At 39.5% G+C, this 18,492-nt stretch overlaps 1 protein-coding gene across 2 annotated transcripts in view; it reads left to right on the plus strand.

The window, feature by feature from the left end:
* The first annotated feature begins 656 nt into the window (after positions 1 to 656).
* LOC143173365 (maltase-glucoamylase-like) overlaps positions 657 to 18,492 on the plus strand; it is a 47,103-nt gene continuing 29,267 nt past the window's right edge. Inside the window, exons 1-17 of one of the 2 annotated variants that reach the window (XM_076363590.1) lie at positions 657 to 764; positions 1,209 to 1,533; positions 3,039 to 3,179; positions 3,440 to 3,513; positions 6,755 to 6,875; positions 7,546 to 7,655; positions 8,707 to 8,858; positions 10,009 to 10,180; positions 11,753 to 11,852; positions 12,616 to 12,728; positions 14,021 to 14,146; positions 14,586 to 14,717; positions 14,932 to 15,051; positions 15,726 to 15,839; positions 16,618 to 16,702; positions 17,338 to 17,455; positions 17,965 to 18,136. In XM_076363590.1, the coding sequence (XP_076219705.1) occupies positions 3,056 to 3,179; positions 3,440 to 3,513; positions 6,755 to 6,875; positions 7,546 to 7,655; positions 8,707 to 8,858; positions 10,009 to 10,180; positions 11,753 to 11,852; positions 12,616 to 12,728; positions 14,021 to 14,146; positions 14,586 to 14,717; positions 14,932 to 15,051; positions 15,726 to 15,839; positions 16,618 to 16,702; positions 17,338 to 17,455; positions 17,965 to 18,136 (1,833 nt within the window). In that variant the 5' untranslated portion in view covers positions 657 to 764; positions 1,209 to 1,533; positions 3,039 to 3,055. Of the gene's footprint in view, positions 765 to 968; positions 1,534 to 3,038; positions 3,180 to 3,439; positions 3,514 to 6,754; positions 6,876 to 7,545; positions 7,656 to 8,706; positions 8,859 to 10,008; positions 10,181 to 11,752; positions 11,853 to 12,615; positions 12,729 to 14,020; positions 14,147 to 14,585; positions 14,718 to 14,931; positions 15,052 to 15,725; positions 15,840 to 16,617; positions 16,703 to 17,337; positions 17,456 to 17,964; positions 18,137 to 18,492 lie in introns of those variants that run through there. The other variant, XM_076363591.1, reaches the window with a different exon arrangement.

Consider the following 18,492-nt stretch of genomic DNA (forward strand, 5'->3'; position numbering starts at 1 on the left):
GACCCAGCGAGGATTTGGTTGGGAACATGGTCATCGCGATGACTATTGTGGCTGTAACTCAAACTAACAAAGAAGTGTAAAAAAACACCAAGATGCAGTTTCAGACCACGGTCCTTCTCTCTTCAGTGCTTCGCACCTGGCCCAAAAAGTGCTATTTTGGCCCATTTTTAAATACACAGACGGGTGAAGGTCTGTCCAGGTATCAGCAGACCGAGTTGACGCCACGTCTACAATGTGTTGGATCTCCTACAGGTACTTTGAAAATGAATTTTAAACTGAAAATGAATTTTAAACACGTTTGTTGCTTTCCCATGGGAGTGCAATCATGTGGCTGAAATGATTTCAAGACCTAGCTAGCAAACAAAATAAAAATTTCTTGGTGTAAGTTGTTCTAGAATGAAAACTCCTGATTTTTGAGACCGAGCTCACTGTGGGATAAGCCTTCTTCAGGTTGACTGCTGCCAGACCCATTGGCTGGGATTCTGCCAAGCCTGGTGAGCTTCCATTTACTCACGTGGCAAATGAATAAACCGAAGTAAAAACAAAGGGAGAAAGGGATCACCTGTAGTTTTCCTCTGTGTCAGCAGGATAATTTAGTAATTCAGTAATTAAGCACGTGGTAGCTTCTGCTTGCAGGTCAACATGCTCTTTGCACAAGGAGGAGGCCGGTCTCCAACCTCTGCATCAGGACTCTGTGGCACATTCTCCGCTTTTAACGTAAAAAATGCAAAAATAACCCTGAAAGCGCCTGCCCTGCCCCCCAGGTGAGCACCGTAAGGGCGGAGGTGCAGGAATAGTTTCTCTTTTCCTTCCTTTGTTTTTTGGTGGAGTTTCTGAATGAATCTTTTCAATATGAATTGGGTTTTGTAATGTGATTTTTAAATTTTTTAATTTTTTTTTTTTTCCTTTTTCCCCTTGAATGCCCGGGGTAGGTGTTTCGTCATTTTGGTGTGAAAGAGGCAGATTTTGGGGGTAGGCACCTCGTTCCTAGTGGCTGATTTTTGTTTGAGGGTGGAGCTTGATCTGGGGAGGTCCCAGGTACCTTTGCTGAGTTGGAAGCAAATTTTCTTACTTTCATGGATTTGCCAGAATTCCCTTGTCTTCAACTCACTGATTTTCAGGACGTAATTGGCTCTTAATTCCTGCAAATCTAACTGGGACACAAGAAAATACCCTTGATATGATAGCGTTTTTACTAATTTTTGCAGTCCCTGACTTTTTCATTCCTGCACTCGGATATTGCGTCGCAGCTTGCAGAAAACTTGTGATAAACCCGCCATAGCAGAAACATGAATTCGGGGAAATGCCTATTTCTCGTGACAGAGGGCTCTGCAGAATCAGCAAAATGAAGCCGTAAAGCCTTAAAAAAAAAAAAAAAAAAAAAAAAAAAAGGCCCGGCGACACTGGAGGCGTGCAGCTGCCGTTGGCGGACTTTGTTAGCAAACGATGCACCCAGCTGATAACAGGACGGAATAAAACGTGGATTTACAGCCGACCGCAACAGCTGAAAAAGGAAGGCAAAAGGGCTGTAAGGTACGTAGTTTAATTTACCGGGTCCCTGTTTTTCTAGAAATTTTTGCCCGGCTGCTGCCTATTTGCCTGGTGGTCAAATAGACATTTATAAATCAAACGTCCTTATTTTTAACATCTAAATACTCGGGAATGAAAGAACGGAAAATTGAATGTTATGGGTTTTTGGGATGGGTGCTTAGGGCAATAAAAAATTCAGTAATAACGGCAACAACAATAATAATGCTGCAGTTTTAACATTTATTATTTATTATTATTAATTATAATTATCATTATTATCATTATTATTTCAGTTTTTCCCCCAAATGAATGTTAGTTCGTAGGGCTCCTGGTCAATATTCAGTCAATACGCAAGGGAATTGCAGCGCGGCAGAGCACCGGTATTGTTTAGTGGTTAAAGTGAATGTTTTTCAGTGTAGTTTTTTGGGGCTGCTTGGGCACGAGAGGTGAAGAGGTGCAACAGGCTTAAGCTGTTCCTTTTAGGCACACACTTTCCTTCTCTTTTACAAATAACGATCTTACCCGGTTAATATTTTTTTTTTTTTAGGGCAAATTAGTATCCTCCTTTACATAACTGGAGTTTTTGTTTGTTTGAAAAAATAAAACTTGCAAAACCAAAATGTGGAGATCCGTTCAGTTTTGGTTCTGGAGTTTCAGTAAAATGGAAAAAAAAAAAATCATCTACATAATTAGAGTTGGATGAAAATTCTGCTTTGTGTATATTTGAAAGGAGTTTGCAGTTTGAAAGGAAAAGAAATCCCTCAGTGATGACTAATGACATCATCAATGTTACCTGAGTTATTCTGAATATGAGAATTACTGTACTTGGCCCTTATGGTAACGTATGCATGAGGGGATATGACTTAAGACTGGAATAGAATCGCAGAATCATAGAATCATTTAGGTTGGAAAAGACCCTTAAGATCAGCACGTAGAAACGTTAACCCAGCACTGCCAAGTCCAGCACCAAACCATGTCCCTCAGCGCCTCATCTACACGTCTTTTCAATACCTCCAGGGATGGGGACTCAACCACGTCCCCGGGCAGCCTGTTCCAATGCTTGACAAGCCTTTCGGTGAAGAAGTTTTTCCCAATATCCCATGTAAACCTCCCCTGGCACAACTTGAGGCCGTTTCCTCTCATCCTATGGCTTGTTACTTGGGAGAAGAGACCGACCCCCCCCTCGCTACAACCTCCTTGCAGGTGGTTGTAGAGAGCGACGAGGTCTCCCCTGAGCCTCCTTCTCTCCAGGCTAAACAACCCCAGTTCCCTCAGCCGCTCCTCAGCAGGCTTGTTCCCCAGACCCTTCCCCAGCTCCGTTGCCCTTCTCTGGACACGCTCCAGCACCTCGACGTCCTTCTTGTAGTGAGGGGCCCAAAACTGAACACAGTGTTCGAGGTGCGGCCTCACCAGGGCCGAGTACAGGGGCACGATCGCTTCCCTACTCCTGCTGGCCACGCTATAAGTAGTTTTCCAAAATTGTTAATTTTGGTTTCCTCATACAACAGCGTTCTTCTGAGCATAGATGGAAAAGAAGAAATTCAGCAAATTGGAAATTCTATTAATCGTCCTCTTCTGTTTGGTGGTGGCCGTGGCCTGTGTCCTCATCGGGATTTTAGCAACGAGGGAAACCGTACCCAAAAGCACCCGTAAGTGCTGATTTTATCTGGAGCAGTTGCACAGAATTTTGTAAAACGAGCGAGTTAGCCGTGGTTGAGGCTTGTTGGAAGTGACGTTCATGGTTGGAGAGTTTCGAGACGATGAGAAACGACTTGGGAAAATCGTTAAAAGGACATTTAATAATAATCATAGTAGTAGCAATAGTAGTAGCAATAGTAGGAGCAACAGTAGTAGCAATACTTTTAATTTAAATTATTGAAATTAACCCCTTCGTTTCTCTGCCTCACAGAATTTTTCCCAAACTGCCCGAGCGTGGGAACAGCCGAGCGGATCGACTGCATCCCGGACCAAGTCGCCACCAAGGTCCGAAAACATCAAAAAAAGAAGCAAAAAAATAGGTTTTATAGCTTAACACCTATGGGATAAATTACTCCCATTTAGTAACAAAAGAAATGACCTTGTTTCTACCAGAGCAGGTTTTTTTTAACCATTTTTCAACTGGCAAATGCCTGAATATTTTTTGGTGACGTGCAGCCACTGATAGTAACCAATTTAACCAATTTCAGCCCGTTACCGAGTTGGATTTTTCTCCGTGTGGGAGCACTTGGAGCAGTGACAAAGTCCATCCTGTTGATTTAAATTTAAGTCGGGAACAAAACTGGGCCAACACCAACCAATCTGGAAATTTTTCCACTTTGCTGAAACCGCCTTTTTTTTGGCGTGATATGAACGTTTCTAATGGCATATTAAAATAAAAATTAGCTCATCACGATGCATAAGATTTTTAGGCTGTAATGTTGCAATAGTTTCCGAAGCAAATCGAGTCTCCATCGCTCTCTTACGTTGGTGCCATCTCGATAACGGAACGCAGAATTTAGAAAACGGGGTGAATTATTTCAGTTTTCCAGCAAAAACCACTATCATAATGTCATAAAATAGCATTTAATACAATTTGGCTGCTAAAACCGTAATTAAAGGTCAAACTGATGGCAGAGCCCTCTTTTCCATGGGAGGTGGCATGTAGCGTCGGAGCAGCCTTGCGGATCATTTTAATCTTTAATTAATACATTGGAGCCGGCTGTGCCGTACCAAGTGACTAACGTTAAATATTAACTTATAATTTAATGTTAGTATTAAAGTTACAATTTAATATTAGTATTAAATATTGCTGAATTTGAGAATAAAAGCGGAGAAGCAACGCAGACATCGCATATTGCGGGAAATAGTCTCGCCACAGTCGTGCCACAAGTTCTATTTATGTCTTCCTTTAAGTCCCACATTTTGCATCACCCCTAAGATTTAATTGGGTTTTTTTTATAAGGTTCGGTGCGGAACGGAGCAGGGCCGCAAAGCGAACGAGCTGAAAATCCTATTTCCTTCATGAAGAGTTGATTTCACAAAATTATTTTATTTATTTCAATAATAATAATAATAATAATAATAATAATAATAATAATAATAATAATAATAATAATAATAAATTATAAAGGCAATTTGCCGCTGCCTTTTTTACCATTAAGTGGATTTCAGGCTAAAGGCCGCTGGGAAAATGACAATTAATTTAAATTACATGTAAGCTTGTTTAGCTGGTAGAAAGCCTTGCTTTCCTCATACATGCAAAATATAAATAAAAAGCCAGCAAATGGGCATGTATAACCAGAAATACTGAAAATACTTATTTATTAACCATGCATAGGACGGAGGAGAGTTGGTATTCATTAACCACTCGCTGCAAACGAGAGCAAAGTTTGACGAGGCAAGAAAAACGCCCTGAAAAATGACCCCTCACGGCTGGGACGTGCTCGTAGGGATTTTCTGATAAATTGGTTGATTTCTGTGGGTTTATGTAAAATAATGGTGCAGTTATGTGCGCGGTCACGCCATCGCCTTCGCCCCCGGGGCAGAGCTCAGGAGTTAGCGCTTACGCCGCTGTTAAACCTCTGCTGGCGTCCGCCTTATCTCTAGATAAGCCTGGATTCGGTCCCCGGTATTTCGTATCGGTCTCTCTCGGGTGGTTTTTGTGGCCCGGAGAGTGGGGTGAGCGTTAATGTTTATTTACACAAAGCAGTGGCTTTTATAATAGCGCAAATAATTTTTCAGGTGGACTCTGCTCCTTTCTCGGTGCTGGGCATGAAAGATATAGACTATAAAATATATATACTATAAAAGTTTTTAAAATGTATATATATAAATTATTTACACATATATGAGTAAATATATAAAATATATAAAAATAAATACTAGATATAATATATGATATAACATAACATAATATATATAATTTAGGTATATACATTTTATATATATATAAAAGTATATATAAATAAATAATTTTTCGGGTGGACTCTGCTTTTTTCTTGGTGCTGGTCGTTAAAGGTATAGACTATAATATATATATATAGTATAAAAGTTATATATATATAAAAAGATATATATATATATAGGCACACTTGATACTTGATGCTACCTGAAAATACAAAGTCATTAATAGTCATGAAGACTATTTAAAGTCTTATTTAAATATTCTTATTTTAAGAGTTTTATTTAAATAGTCCATGGTCTAGAAAGAAGAAAGAACAATTGGAAGATGGAAAAGCAGCCTTATAAAACTGGAGAAAGGGAATATTAGCCAACCAGGCTTTGGGGTCGCCTCTGATATTAAACAATAATTTTTTAATATTTAGCCTTAACAGTCATTAAGACAGTTCAAATGGTGGAGCTGGGTTTATAGGGCGTCCGTGCTTGGTCCTGGAGATCTGGATGTCGGGCGGAGGTCGTTTATGGACGCAGCCCTTTACTCCCCATGAAGTTCCCTCCGTATCACTGCGACACTTTGACCCCAGGAATGACTTATTTCATAAAGAACGACAACAAAAATGTTTAAAGTGATACATGACCCAAATCTTACCTTCAGAGGTAAAACCCATTTGAAAAGTGGGTGAATAACTTAATTTCTAATAGCGAAGTGAAGGTGCCCTAGTTTATTGGGCTGGGGAGGTTGGTGTCACCCCACCAAGATACATTTTAGACGATGGATTGAGTTGCTTGGGTTTGTTTTTTTTGTTGTTGCTTGTTTTAAAAAAGGTGTTTTTTTCTCCATTTGAGCCTGTGCAGAACTCGCCCGGACATTTCTGGTGTGGAGGTTGACGTGCCCGATGCTGGGTTGGTGACGCATTCGATGAGGCAAATGGAGATGGCCATAAAACGTAGAGGAAAGGCTTTGTCACTATGCTCAAATTATTGTTTTTTTCCACTATTTTAAAAGCAAAAACAACCTTCACTTTTACACAGTCTTCAGTGCATTACTTTTTTTCACCCTTTTTGTGGCTGTCGCAGCTCAAATGATTCAATGATTTCTGTAAGTCACTTGTGGCTTTAACAGATGTCCAGAATCTTCATTTTTTTTCAGAACTAATGAGCAATTTTCCACCTTGAATCCCCAAAACAACTTGTCGACGCTCTTTGCCACCAAAAGGACCTGAGAGGTCGTTCAGAGATGGAGTCAAACTGGTTGCAAATATTGTATAGGGTTTTCTGGCGGGTGCACCATGGGTGCACTTTATTATGGGATTTATTTATATTAAAATCTCCTCTTTTGGACCAGAGCCTCTGCACCCTCCGCGGCTGCTGCTGGAGCCCCCAGAGCGACACCAATGTGCCGTGGTGCTTTTTCTCTTCAAACCATGGGTACAAAGTGGATGGAGGGCTGCGAACAACTCAAGAGGGTAAGTTGGCACCAAAGCTCCCAGAATTAGGTGCATGCAGATTTCCATTTCAATATAATTATTTCATTATACTTCCCTTCCCTTCCCTTCCCTTCCCTTCCCTTCCCTTCCCTTCCCTTCCCTTCCCTTCCCTTCCCTTCCCTTCCCTTCCCTTCCCTTCCCTTCCCTTCCCTTCCCTTCCCTTCCCTTCCCTTCCCTTCCCTTCCCTTCCCTTCCCTTCCCTTCCCTTCCCTTCCCTTCCCTTCCCTTCCCTTCCCTTCCCTTCCCTTCCCTTCCCTTCCCTTCCCTTCCCTTCCCTTCCCTTCCCTTCCCTTCCCTCCCCTCCCCTCCCCTCCCCTCCCCTCCCCTCCCCTCCCCTCCCCTCCCCTCCCCTTCCCTCCCCTCCCCTCCCCTTCCCTTCCCTTCCCTTCCCTTCCCTTCCCTTCCCTTCCCTTCCCTTCCCTTCCCTTCCCTTCCCTTCCCTTCCCTTCCCTTCCCTTCCCTTCCCTTCCCTTCCCATTTTACTTACTTTTATTTATTTTTATTTTACTTACTTTTATTTATATTTTTATTTTACTTACTTTTATTTATATTTTTATTTTACTTACTTTTATTTATATTTTTTTTTACTTACTTCTATTTATATTTTTATTTTATTTTAATTTCATTTCATTTCATTTCCCCATCCAAGGGTTTCAAGCTACGTTGACACGGCTCTCCTCACCTTCACTTTTCAAGAATGATATCCACACCGTCCTCCTCACGGCGCAGTATCAGACACAAAATCGCTTTCGGTTCAAGGTGAGTTTTTCACCCTGTTAGTGGCAAGATTTTGGCCTGGCTGGCGCAGGAGGGAGATGCTGTGGGGTTATAAAGGCGGATTAATTCCCTTTCTCGCCCCATGACTCCCACCAAAATACACCCTTGTACTTCCAAAGAAAAATTTTGACCAGGAGAGGCTTTTTTGTACCCAGAGGAGCCCAGGCTGAACCCAGCAGGATTTGTGTGTGGAAAATCGCAAATACCTTTAAAAAGATCAGATTTTAACTTACGTCCATTTTTTTTACTCCCCTCGTCATTAGAAAACAGTTTTTGGCCAAATACATTCATTTACGTCTCTCTCACGATTGGTTTGGCAGAAAGCTTTAGCACTTCCAAAGCGTTTTGTGTTTTATGGAAAATTCAGCGCTCAGTGTGTAGTAAATATGCCAAAATCCATGGATTTTTGGGGCTGGACAGGACTTCTGTTCTTGTTTGTTTTGTTTTATTGGGTTTTGTTTTCTTTTTTTTCTTTTTTTTTCTTTTTTCTTTTTTTTTCTTGTTTCTTTTTTCCTTTTTTCTTTTTTTTTCCTTTTTATTCTTTTTTTTCTTTCTTTTTTTTTTCCTTTTTTTTCTTTTTTTAATTCGCTTGGGGCTGGAGGGTGCCACATGTTTTCCTGCCAAAAATCCGGGAGTCAGGCTGAGTTTGGTTCCACCCAGCCAAGGTAGGACACGTAGAAAGACTGAAAATGAGATGCTGAAGAAGGGCTGGGCCATGCCTACGAACATGGTCATGCAGAATTCTGCCTCCTGCATATTTTCCATGGGAAAAATACCCTCAGATCCAGCAATAATGGGAAATGCCCTCATATCTACCCAAATAAAGAGGCTGGGTAGGTTTGCAGTCTTAATTTTGCCGTTTATTGATGTTGACCACTTCTTGTTGTGATGCTGTTTTGACAATGGGTGGTTGGGGTTTTTTTTTGCCAAGTCAAATTTGTCTGGTCATGCTGGAAAGTGTTAAAATGAGGCATTAATTTCTAAATCACTTATTTTGTTCTTTAAATGCATTTTGTCCTTTAAACATGCATAGATCACCGATCCTAAAACACAAAGATTTGAAGTCCCCCATGAGCACGTGGGACCTTTCAGTGGACCGGCAGCCTCCAACTTGAAATATAAAGTTGATGTCCAGCAAAATCCCTTTGGCATCAAGGTGACCAGAGCAAGCAACGGAAAAGTTTTGTGAGTAAATTTTGGGCTTTTTATCCATGAAATCGTGATGCCATCTGTTTTCTCTGAAGGTCTGCGTTGCTTTAGGTGCCCTCTTGGGCACGTGAACTGCTGCTTCTCTTCTTTTGATGGATAAGCAGGAGGGAAAGGCTTTTTCCACATACAATTTGGGAGACGGGGAGGTCTGTCTCGTGGGGTTTTGGTTTTGCCATCTTGGCTCTGTGCCCTCTTCTTCCCTTAATCCACAAATTGTGCCACCCATTCATCAGTTACGATGAGAAATCCTTCCCAGCATCACCTTTTACTGCATCTTTCCTTTCTTATTTATGATGCTCCTCCCGAAGGTCTCAGCCCCCAAAATCAGGTTGCGCTCCAAGTGTGTGGTAGGAGACTATTTGGTACCAACTGGTGCTAAGCTGGACTTAGAATATTGTAAGTAAAAATATTCAAAGTGCTTCTATACTGAAGGATTTTAATATCTTTGTTTTCTTAACACTCCCCCCCCCCCCCAAACCTGACGAAAGCAAAGCTGGGCTAACAGCCCTGCACTGAGACCCGCGGAAGGCAGAAGCCTCAGGAGTAAATATTTATTAAATAAATTAAAAAGTGATTGCTTAGCTGACTGCTAGCAGGAGTCGGATTGCTATCATCTCTTCAAGTTTAATTAATTAGGATTTACTTTTTTTCCTGTTCTTAGCCTTGTTTGCTTTCTTAAAAGCCTCTCTAAAGACTGATTTACCATTAGCAAGCGCATGAAAGACGGAGTGGGTGCTCAGGACTGATTTAGTTGGCACGTGGAGGGGAGAATAATTTAATTCAGTGGGACCTGTTTGAAATGGCACTCTAGAAGATTGCTTAAATTTTCCTTAGACTTTCATGTAATTTGGAAAAAAAAATAACGTTGTGTTTTATGGTTTCAATTAAAAAAAAATTCACAATTAATAAATTATTATTAAAAACACCCAGTATTTTTACTGCGATGTGTAACATGACTGGTTTTGGCCAAATTATGAGATGCATATGAGAAAATTAGTAGTGGCACATGATGCAAATGCTTTCTTAAATAATGGCTTGGGGTTTTTTTTGGGGGGGGTTCAGCGACACTAATGGATCCAGCCTTCAGCATAAAAATTTTTTATGCACCGTTTCATCGTCTTGCCAGGTTCAATACCACCATCGGCCCGCTGCTGTATGCCGAGCAGTTTTTACAGCTCTCCATCAAACTCCCCAGCAGCAACATCTACGGGGTGGGCGAGCACGTGCATAAGCAATACCAACACGATGTCAACTGGAAAACCTGGCCCATATTCAGCAGGGACACGGCCCCTTCCGGAGTAAGCACTTATTTTATTACATTTTCCTTCTTTTCAGGTAAATTCTGGAATCCAGCCATAGTTGGCACATTAACGATATCCGCTGATTTTTTTTTTTTTTGCCTTAAAGAGTTGCCAAGTGTTGCAAAATGTGAGATACCACTGAAAAAAATTCCTGTTGGAATAGCTTTTCCTAAATATTTGGGTTGAATTGGTTGGGTTTTGCTGCAGATCAGCTGATGAACATTGATATCTGACAGACGTGGTTTTGTGCTGTTTTTTCCTGCCCGTGCACTGCTGTGTGCAAAATTTGGTAGATGGAGCACTTCTCCTTCCGTGGCGTCGTATCTTAGGAAATAATGCAAAGTTGCCCTTAGTGGCTGTTGCTTTATAAAGCAAAATAGATCTGCCAGCAATTATTTTGTTTCTACATTTTCTGCCTTTTTTTCCCCAAGGTGCTTTCTAGGGCATCTGGCTTTCAGAAAGTATAAAAGCTTATTCTTCCATCTGCAATGAGATGTTTTATCCTGAATCCGCGAGGTTTTGACACTATATTGCTCTGTCACTGCATCAACTTGCAAAATTTGTGATTTAAAATCAGTCATTGCTATTTATACTCATTTTTTGCTTATTGCTTTTTCTGACTTGGATTCCCACACACGACGTTTTTTTGGGGGGTACTTTGGGGGAAATGGCCGACCAAATGTTATTGCTGTGCTTATTCATAGATTTCAGGCTTGATGAGAAAACGGAAATATTTGGTAGTGTGTGTGTAAGCACTTGAGAAGGTAATGTTATAAAAAACCACCCAATAGAAAACATTAAATTTCTGGTGTATAATCAGTGCTAGGGAGCAAGAAAAGTAATGTAGGTCATGAAAGAAGGAATAATAAGAACATTTTTACACTTGATTTTATGTGAGTCCCTAAACCAGCTTATTTATAACTATAGAATCTCAACCTCCGTTCAACATCGTTTCTCGTTATTGGAGATAAGAAGGAGACTAAACGAGTGTTAAACTGAGGCTGTTTAATGCAGCACCGATCCTTGTGCTGCATTTGGAGTAAGTCCTGAAGCCTTTTGCTGAAATAGGAGCGATGTGAACGGGATTTGGGGAGCAGCTCGATGTTTGCAGTTAATTAACGTTCTAGAAGAAGGATCTTTCAAAGCTTTGAGACATGGTCTATGGGCTGCTACGTCTGTTTTGGTTTTTGAACCAAAACCCGGAATTTGCCTCATTATCGGCAACGCATGAAATTGTCACCTTTATTTTCTTTCCATCCCTACTAGAGATGCAACTTATAACCTTCATCGTTTAAATAATGGATATGTGGAGGTTTGAAGATAGTTCTTATCCAAACAGCTCCACTGAAGGTTGGTTTCCCTAAATTTCTGCTTTCAACAGATTTTAAGCAACTTAAAGGCATTCCATAAAAGAGAGAAATAAGAAAAATGAGGTTAGTGTTGGCGATTTTAGTTTTGCTGTTTGTTTCCTTGTGACAAGTTTAACCTCACGTGATATATTTTTGAGATACCGCAGGGTGCATATAGCTATTGGAGTTTTTTTAATCAGCTTTTCTGATTTCCTTTAAGAACATGGATAACTTATACGGTGTTCAGACTTTCTTCTTGTGTTTGGAAGACAACACTGGAGCCTCTTTTGGTGTTTTCTTGATGAATAGCAATGCCATGGGTAAGGCATTCTCCATTCTCCCTGACTTCTCCATAAGTATTGCAAAAAAATTCGGGGTATTATTTAAATGATCTGCAATGCCATGGGTAAGAATGCCTTCTTCATAGCTCTAAGTATTGCAAAATATATATATATATATATTTTAAATGATCCGCAGGGCTATTGCACTGCGATCCTGCTGAGCTGATGTAGATTTTTTAAAAAATAATCACGTGTCAAATTTTGAATGAAGTTGTCGTAAAATCTGTGACTGCAGCCATTTTTTCAGGCATTTACTCGTGTTTCCTATACAAGCAGCATTAAGGTTGTATTGCAAGACCAGTGTCATACACCTTGTGCGCATTTTTGTCACGTTTAGGGATGTTTCAGCACAAGATATTAGAATCTGAGCCTAAATTTGTACTGAGCAGCACTTGTAAATACATGCCCTTAATTTCCCTTAGATAAGCGTGTACATATTTGGGTGCTTAGTAAATATTCAAGCGTCTTGAGACTGAAAATTTTATGAGAAGAAGTTGTGCCATTGGATTTCTCTTCTCTTTCTGGACTGTAATTGAATGTAAATACGGATATTTTTAGGAAAAAAAAAAAAAGAGCTGAAAACATTCCACTTGCGTTGCAAGCTCCAATGGTTTTGGGTTTCCTTGACTATTTTTTGTTCGCTATTTTCTCCTAGACAATTTTTATACCTTTTGTATCGGCATCAAAGTTATTTGAGATTTAGGTAACATCCCAAATTGATTTGTGCATTTTTTGCTCGCAGAGTTCGCCCTGCAGCCGGCGCCGGCTGTCACTTACAGAACAATTGGGGGAATTCTTGATTTTTATGTCTTCTTGGGAGACACCCCCGAGCAAGTGGTGCAGGAGTACGTGAAGGTACGTTGGTGAACCCCAGCCCAAAGGTGGTGGATCCTCCATCCTTGGAGACACTCAAAGCATGACCACAGACAGTCCTGGGCAAATGGCTCTTGCTCATTTTTTTGACCAAGGGTGGTCTTTGAGTAGATGATCTCCAACCTCCATCGTCTTGTGGTTTATGTTGAGAAATTATGCATTCAACAGATTTTTTTTCCTAAGTTTTCTCCCCCTCTATTTCCATGTCTCTTCGCTATTTTATTAATCCAAAATTAGAACTCAAGATTTGCCCCTCACCTGTTTACTGTCATCAGGCACTGCTCTCTGGGGTTAGTTGGGCTTAAGGGTGAAACTTAAGCACTGATTTTGCTCAGATTGCTAAATCCATCCGTACACGTGAGCTAAAAGTTTGCCAGCACGGCCGTCTGCTACTGGAGCCTGCAATGGTCTGCGTGCAACAACGCACCGGCGGTCATTCTTTACTTATATGCTAAAATTATAGGGTAGATAACGTGCTTAGCAATTCGTCATGATTTTATGGTAGCAAAGTATCTACACTTCTACATATCTATTGAAGTCTCTGTGGCAACTAATTCCCATATGTACTTTTGGGGCCAAATACATGTTTCAATGTATTAAACTTCTTAAAGAACGGATACGTAAATTTAAAACAGCACTAAATTTAGTTCTTTAGTAACTTAAATCTTTAAATTTAGACTAAAACCTTTCCATTCCATTCCATTCCATTCCATTCCATTCCATTCCATTATTTTTATGCAGTTTCCCTTATTTCTATGCAGTTTCCCCGTACTTAGATCATCACAATTTTTTCAGGTTCATTCTGCAGCTTTTCTTTACCTCGCCTCTCCTTGGTAATTCCGCTCCTCAGTTCAGGGGTATTGGTGTTGTGATATTACCTAAAGTCATCATTCAAGTATAACAGCTGCTGTATAAATACATGATAAAATAATGTTATTAAAACTAAGAGCTTACGCTTTTTTGGTAAGGCAGCAAATAAATGGGTGCAATGCCAGAAAACAGAATGAGGTGGCAATTTTATATAACAATAATAATAATAATAATAAGCTTTATGGGTAGCAATGGATACATCATTCTTTGCATCATTCACATTTGGGGTTTTTTTGGGGGAAAAAATAGCATAGAAAAATATAGCAGCTGTGGGCGATTGTGTAAAACACACTTTATCATACTCGAGTTGAATCTCTGGTTTGAGAGAGAATCAGAGAATTTAGGGAATCAGACCCAAAGAGAGGAGGTCAATGATGCTCGTTATTTTTGGTTTTAATTTCCAGTTCATAGGGTTGCCGGCGTTGCCCTCCTATTGGACTCTGGGATTTCACCTCAGCCACTACGGTTACGGGTCTCTCGACGAGGTGAAGGCTGTTGTGGAGCGAAACAGAGAAATTGGACTCCCTTACGTGAGTAAAAATGTGATTTTTTTTTTTCCTCTTTAGCTACGGCCATTTTCCTTGGCTGCACAGTTTTCTATATAAAATGCTGAATGATTTTAAATGCCATTTGCTCCCTTTTTTTGTGGAAACAATTTTTTGGTTTAAAGTTTCCAGCTCAATATATTTATTTCCACGTTATGCGCGTTTCTTTGGCTTAATCTGTGAACCAATGAGATCATCCCCAGTATGCAAATTCACTTTACACTCTCAGAAACCCTGGAAAACTAAAGAGCGTCAGAAGCTAATTTTTTCCCCAATTTAGCGATGGATAGCAGTTAAAAAAATACCTCAGGTGCTCACATCCAGCTGCTTTTCTGGGAATTTTTAATCAAAATGCAGCACGTTGAGAAGATGCGCCGTGGTCGGGACCCTTCGGCATCGCATCTAACGTCCCATCTTCTCCCAGGATGTTCAGCACACGGGTATCAACTACATGGAAGCGAGGAAAGATTTTACTTACGACAAAGTGAACTTCAAAGACCTCCCCAGTTTTCAAACTTATATGCATGACTATGGGCAAAAATACATTATCATACTGGTAAGCATTTAGCTATTAATTTTTCCATTTTAAATAGTATCATTATCAGTATATATGTTTTTTATATATATATATATATATTGGTTTTTTTAATATATATGTTGTTACATGAGGCATCTTTCTGTGTAGTTGCTGGCCTCTACATAATTGGCGCAGAGAACCAATAATTGGCGGAGAGAACTGTTTTCTTTTGTCTTGTTTTCCACTTTTTTAGGATGCTGCTATTAGCACAGAGGCTCTCGCTGACGGTTCTCCCTACCAAGCCTATGAGAGGGGACAAAGCAAGAAAGTTTGGGTTAATGAGTCGGATGGAGTAACGCCGTTAGTTGGAGAGGTAATAGAACCCTTACGAAGTCGGAGCCCAAATCCCATTTAGTTTGGGCCCAGGGTAATCTTCCATGTTTCTGTTATTCTCAATATTTTGCAACATTTCTGTTTTTTTTATCAATTTTCTTTACATTTTGATTTTTCAAAAGGAAAAGTGAGCTAATTTGAAGGTTTGGGAGACATGGGCAGCCAATGTCTGATTACTTTCAATAGTTATCAGAGAGCAATTCCTGCTTTACTGCTTTGGAAATCTGTTTATAATAGATTCACAAATGCAGCTGCTTATTATAAAATTTGCATAACTTAAAAATAATTTTGACTTTAAAAGTGACTGGCATTTAGAACTCGGAAGTTAACAAAGACACTTTCTGCCTTCTTTCTGCGTGTGAATTTAAGAATAATAAAATTCGTATCAATTAATAATGATAACTCATATTATTCAATAATGATAATATTAATTCACTCTTGCAATGATAATTCACTCTTGCAATTTACAGCTCAAAAACCTTCTCCCAATCACTATATCAACGCTGTCCTGCAAAACTAATAATCATGAGGTTTTATACCCAAACGTTTCTCCAGGAGAGCAATTCACATAAACCTGAAGGAAATCTGAGGATTTTAATCTTTCTGCGAGGTCATCAACGGTTTAATTTAATTATTTCCCTTTTTTTATTGTAGGTGTGGCCAGGAAGAACCGTCTTCCCAGACTTCACCAACCCTGACTGCACCAGCTGGTGGGTGGAGGAATGCAAAATATTTTATAACCAAGTGCCCTACGATGGGATCTGGATTGTGAGTAACTCCTGAAATTTTCACATTTTGCAAAAATAGGCTAATAGCAAGTCAAGTTTTAGTCTGCACTGATTCGAAGGAAGATTTACTGAGAACAGCCTGAAATCTGTGTGGGATTTGTATCTTTTCTGTAGCGTTCAATGCGATTGGGTGAAATCCTTGTTTTTCTGGTGTCGGAGGGATTTTGTTAGAAATTGCATTTATCCAATGCGCTGGATGCTTGCTTCTTTCAGTAGAGGTGTATTTAATGTAATTTAATTTATCCAAGAACTGACTGTGACCAGGATCATAATTACCACACTAACTTTTAGTTTTAATAAACGGTATTTTTGGGGAGAAATTATTTTCCCTCTAGAGAAAAGATGAACACCCTCTGCAGGATTTTGGGTTTTAGCTCAGTAAAGTCATTTTTCTCAGGCCAGAACAAATAACCTTTATTATATAAATAATAATCTGCAGGATTGGGGAAGCGTTATAGAACTTAATTTCTCCAGTTTGAGTGGAATACCACCATCTCCACTTAAAATCATCTTTTGGACATTAAGAAAGATTTTCTTCTTTTTTTTTCTTGGATTACTTTGTAAATCAGTGTCCTTGGTTGCTGGACAAGGAATTCAGAGGCTTATGAATATTATACCTTATATGCTTTTTGTGCCCTCAAGTCATAGTCACGGCAAGTGGGTTTGTGACTGTATATTTGGCTGAAAGCCGCGGAAGTATTGCTGTTACAAATGAACGTTATAGCCGCCATTTGAAATTCAAATTTGCGATTTTTCAGGATATGAATGAAGTAGCCAACTTTGTTCAAGGCTCAAGTAATGGCTGTGAGCAGAATGACTTGAACTATCCTCCTTTCACGCCCCGTAAGTCCATCGTCTTTAGCTGTGGAGCAAAAAAAAAAAAAATTCAAAATGTTTGTGAATTACTGTCCTATCAGCTAAAAGGTTTGCATTCTTTATCAAGTCAGAAATTCGATCATTGCCAGTACAACGGTCAGATCAAATTATTCAGAAATTTGGGGTGTAGTTTCTGGGTGAGTCCTTCCTTACATGCGAAATCCATCTGGAAGCTGGATTTAAGCTTATTCAATTGAAAAATTGAAATAGCATCACGCTACTAAATCCCACCCTGTTAAAGCTGCATTTGCGCACGTTTTAGCAGCGGTCGGGGAATTATTTTGCTATTTCTAAATTGATTGCTGTGAGATATGGGAATTTTGAAGACAGAAATAGTCTTTGTTAAAGCAAAGATGAATAAACCTGGAAACCCGTAGTAATGTTGTATGACACAGGTGAGCACTTACCGCTTTGGCCTTGGAGTGCCGGGGTTAATGCAAATGCCAGACTCAGAAAAGGGCCAAAATTTCATGAATGTTCATGAAGGAAAAGAATAGAAATACGGGGTTTTTTTCCCCTTAATTAAATTGATTAAATTTAATTTTTCAAAAACTAATTTAATTAAATCAATTTAAATGCTCTTCCGAACGTTTTTCCTGTAGATATTGTTGATAGACTCTTGTATTCCAAGACGCTCTGTATGGATGCAGTGCAGAAGTGGGGACGACAATATGATGTTCACAACCTTTTTGGATACTCTATGACCCTCTCAACACAACGGTGAGGAATCCTTCTTAATATCTTTGTAAAAAAGGGCAGAGTAGGGCATGTGGCCTCTATTTAGAGAAACTGAGCAATTTCGTTCCCCAGGGGATCTGATCTGGGGATCAATATCAGTCTTCCCACAATGGGCTGAACCTGGGCGTTCAAAACTGTGGTTTTTTAAAATTGGAATTGAATCCTGAATCAAGTCGTAGTGTTGGATTTCAGCGCCGCCGCTATGGGCAGAGAGAGCTGAAGGAGGCCTGAGCTTTATTATTTGGAGTACAAATATGACGAAGGTTGGCAAGCAAACACTTAGAGAGAGATTCTTTAAGGTGAATATGTATATAATTAATTTAGTTAACAGGCATCTTGTTAAACTCAAGGGAGTCTGTGTCCTCAGCTTATTTATCATTGTGACGGAATAAACGAAAGGGAATAGAAACTTGCCTTATACAAATCTATTTCTCTCCACAATTTTTTTTTTTTAATCTTTTTGCCTAATTCCAAACTTTTTTTACTTTCAGAGCCATTGAAACTTTGTTTCCTGGAAAACGAAGCTTCCTTCTTTCGAGGTCTACTTTTGCGGGATCGGGAAAGTATGCTGGACACTGGCTGGGAGATAACGCAGCAACGTGGGACCACATAAAATGGGCGATACCTGGAATGCTGGAATTTGGCCTCTTTGGAATCCCTTATGTATGAAACCAGTCGTTATGGTACTTTTTCAAAACAAACCTGTATCCGTAATACCTGATCAAGCCTGATATGTATAAGACCATCTGGAGAAAAAAAAAAGGCATATATAAATAATTATATTAAAAATATTTCTAAATAAATGTATGAATAAATTATATCAATTACTATAATAAAAATATAATATAATAAATTAATCATATAATATAATAAATTAATAACCTATAATAAATTTTAATCCCCCTATAGATTAATCCCTTTAGGAGTTTGGTTTAAACTTTTTTCCCCCAGGAATAACTGATCTTAGCTTTAGGCCATTTCCCTTGATTGCTTATTGAATTTAGCGGGTATACGGTTAT

Source organism: Aptenodytes patagonicus, unplaced genomic scaffold, assembly GCF_965638725.1.
Source record: "Aptenodytes patagonicus unplaced genomic scaffold, bAptPat1.pri.cur scaffold_71, whole genome shotgun sequence".
Lineage (NCBI taxonomy): Eukaryota > Metazoa > Chordata > Aves > Sphenisciformes > Spheniscidae > Aptenodytes > Aptenodytes patagonicus.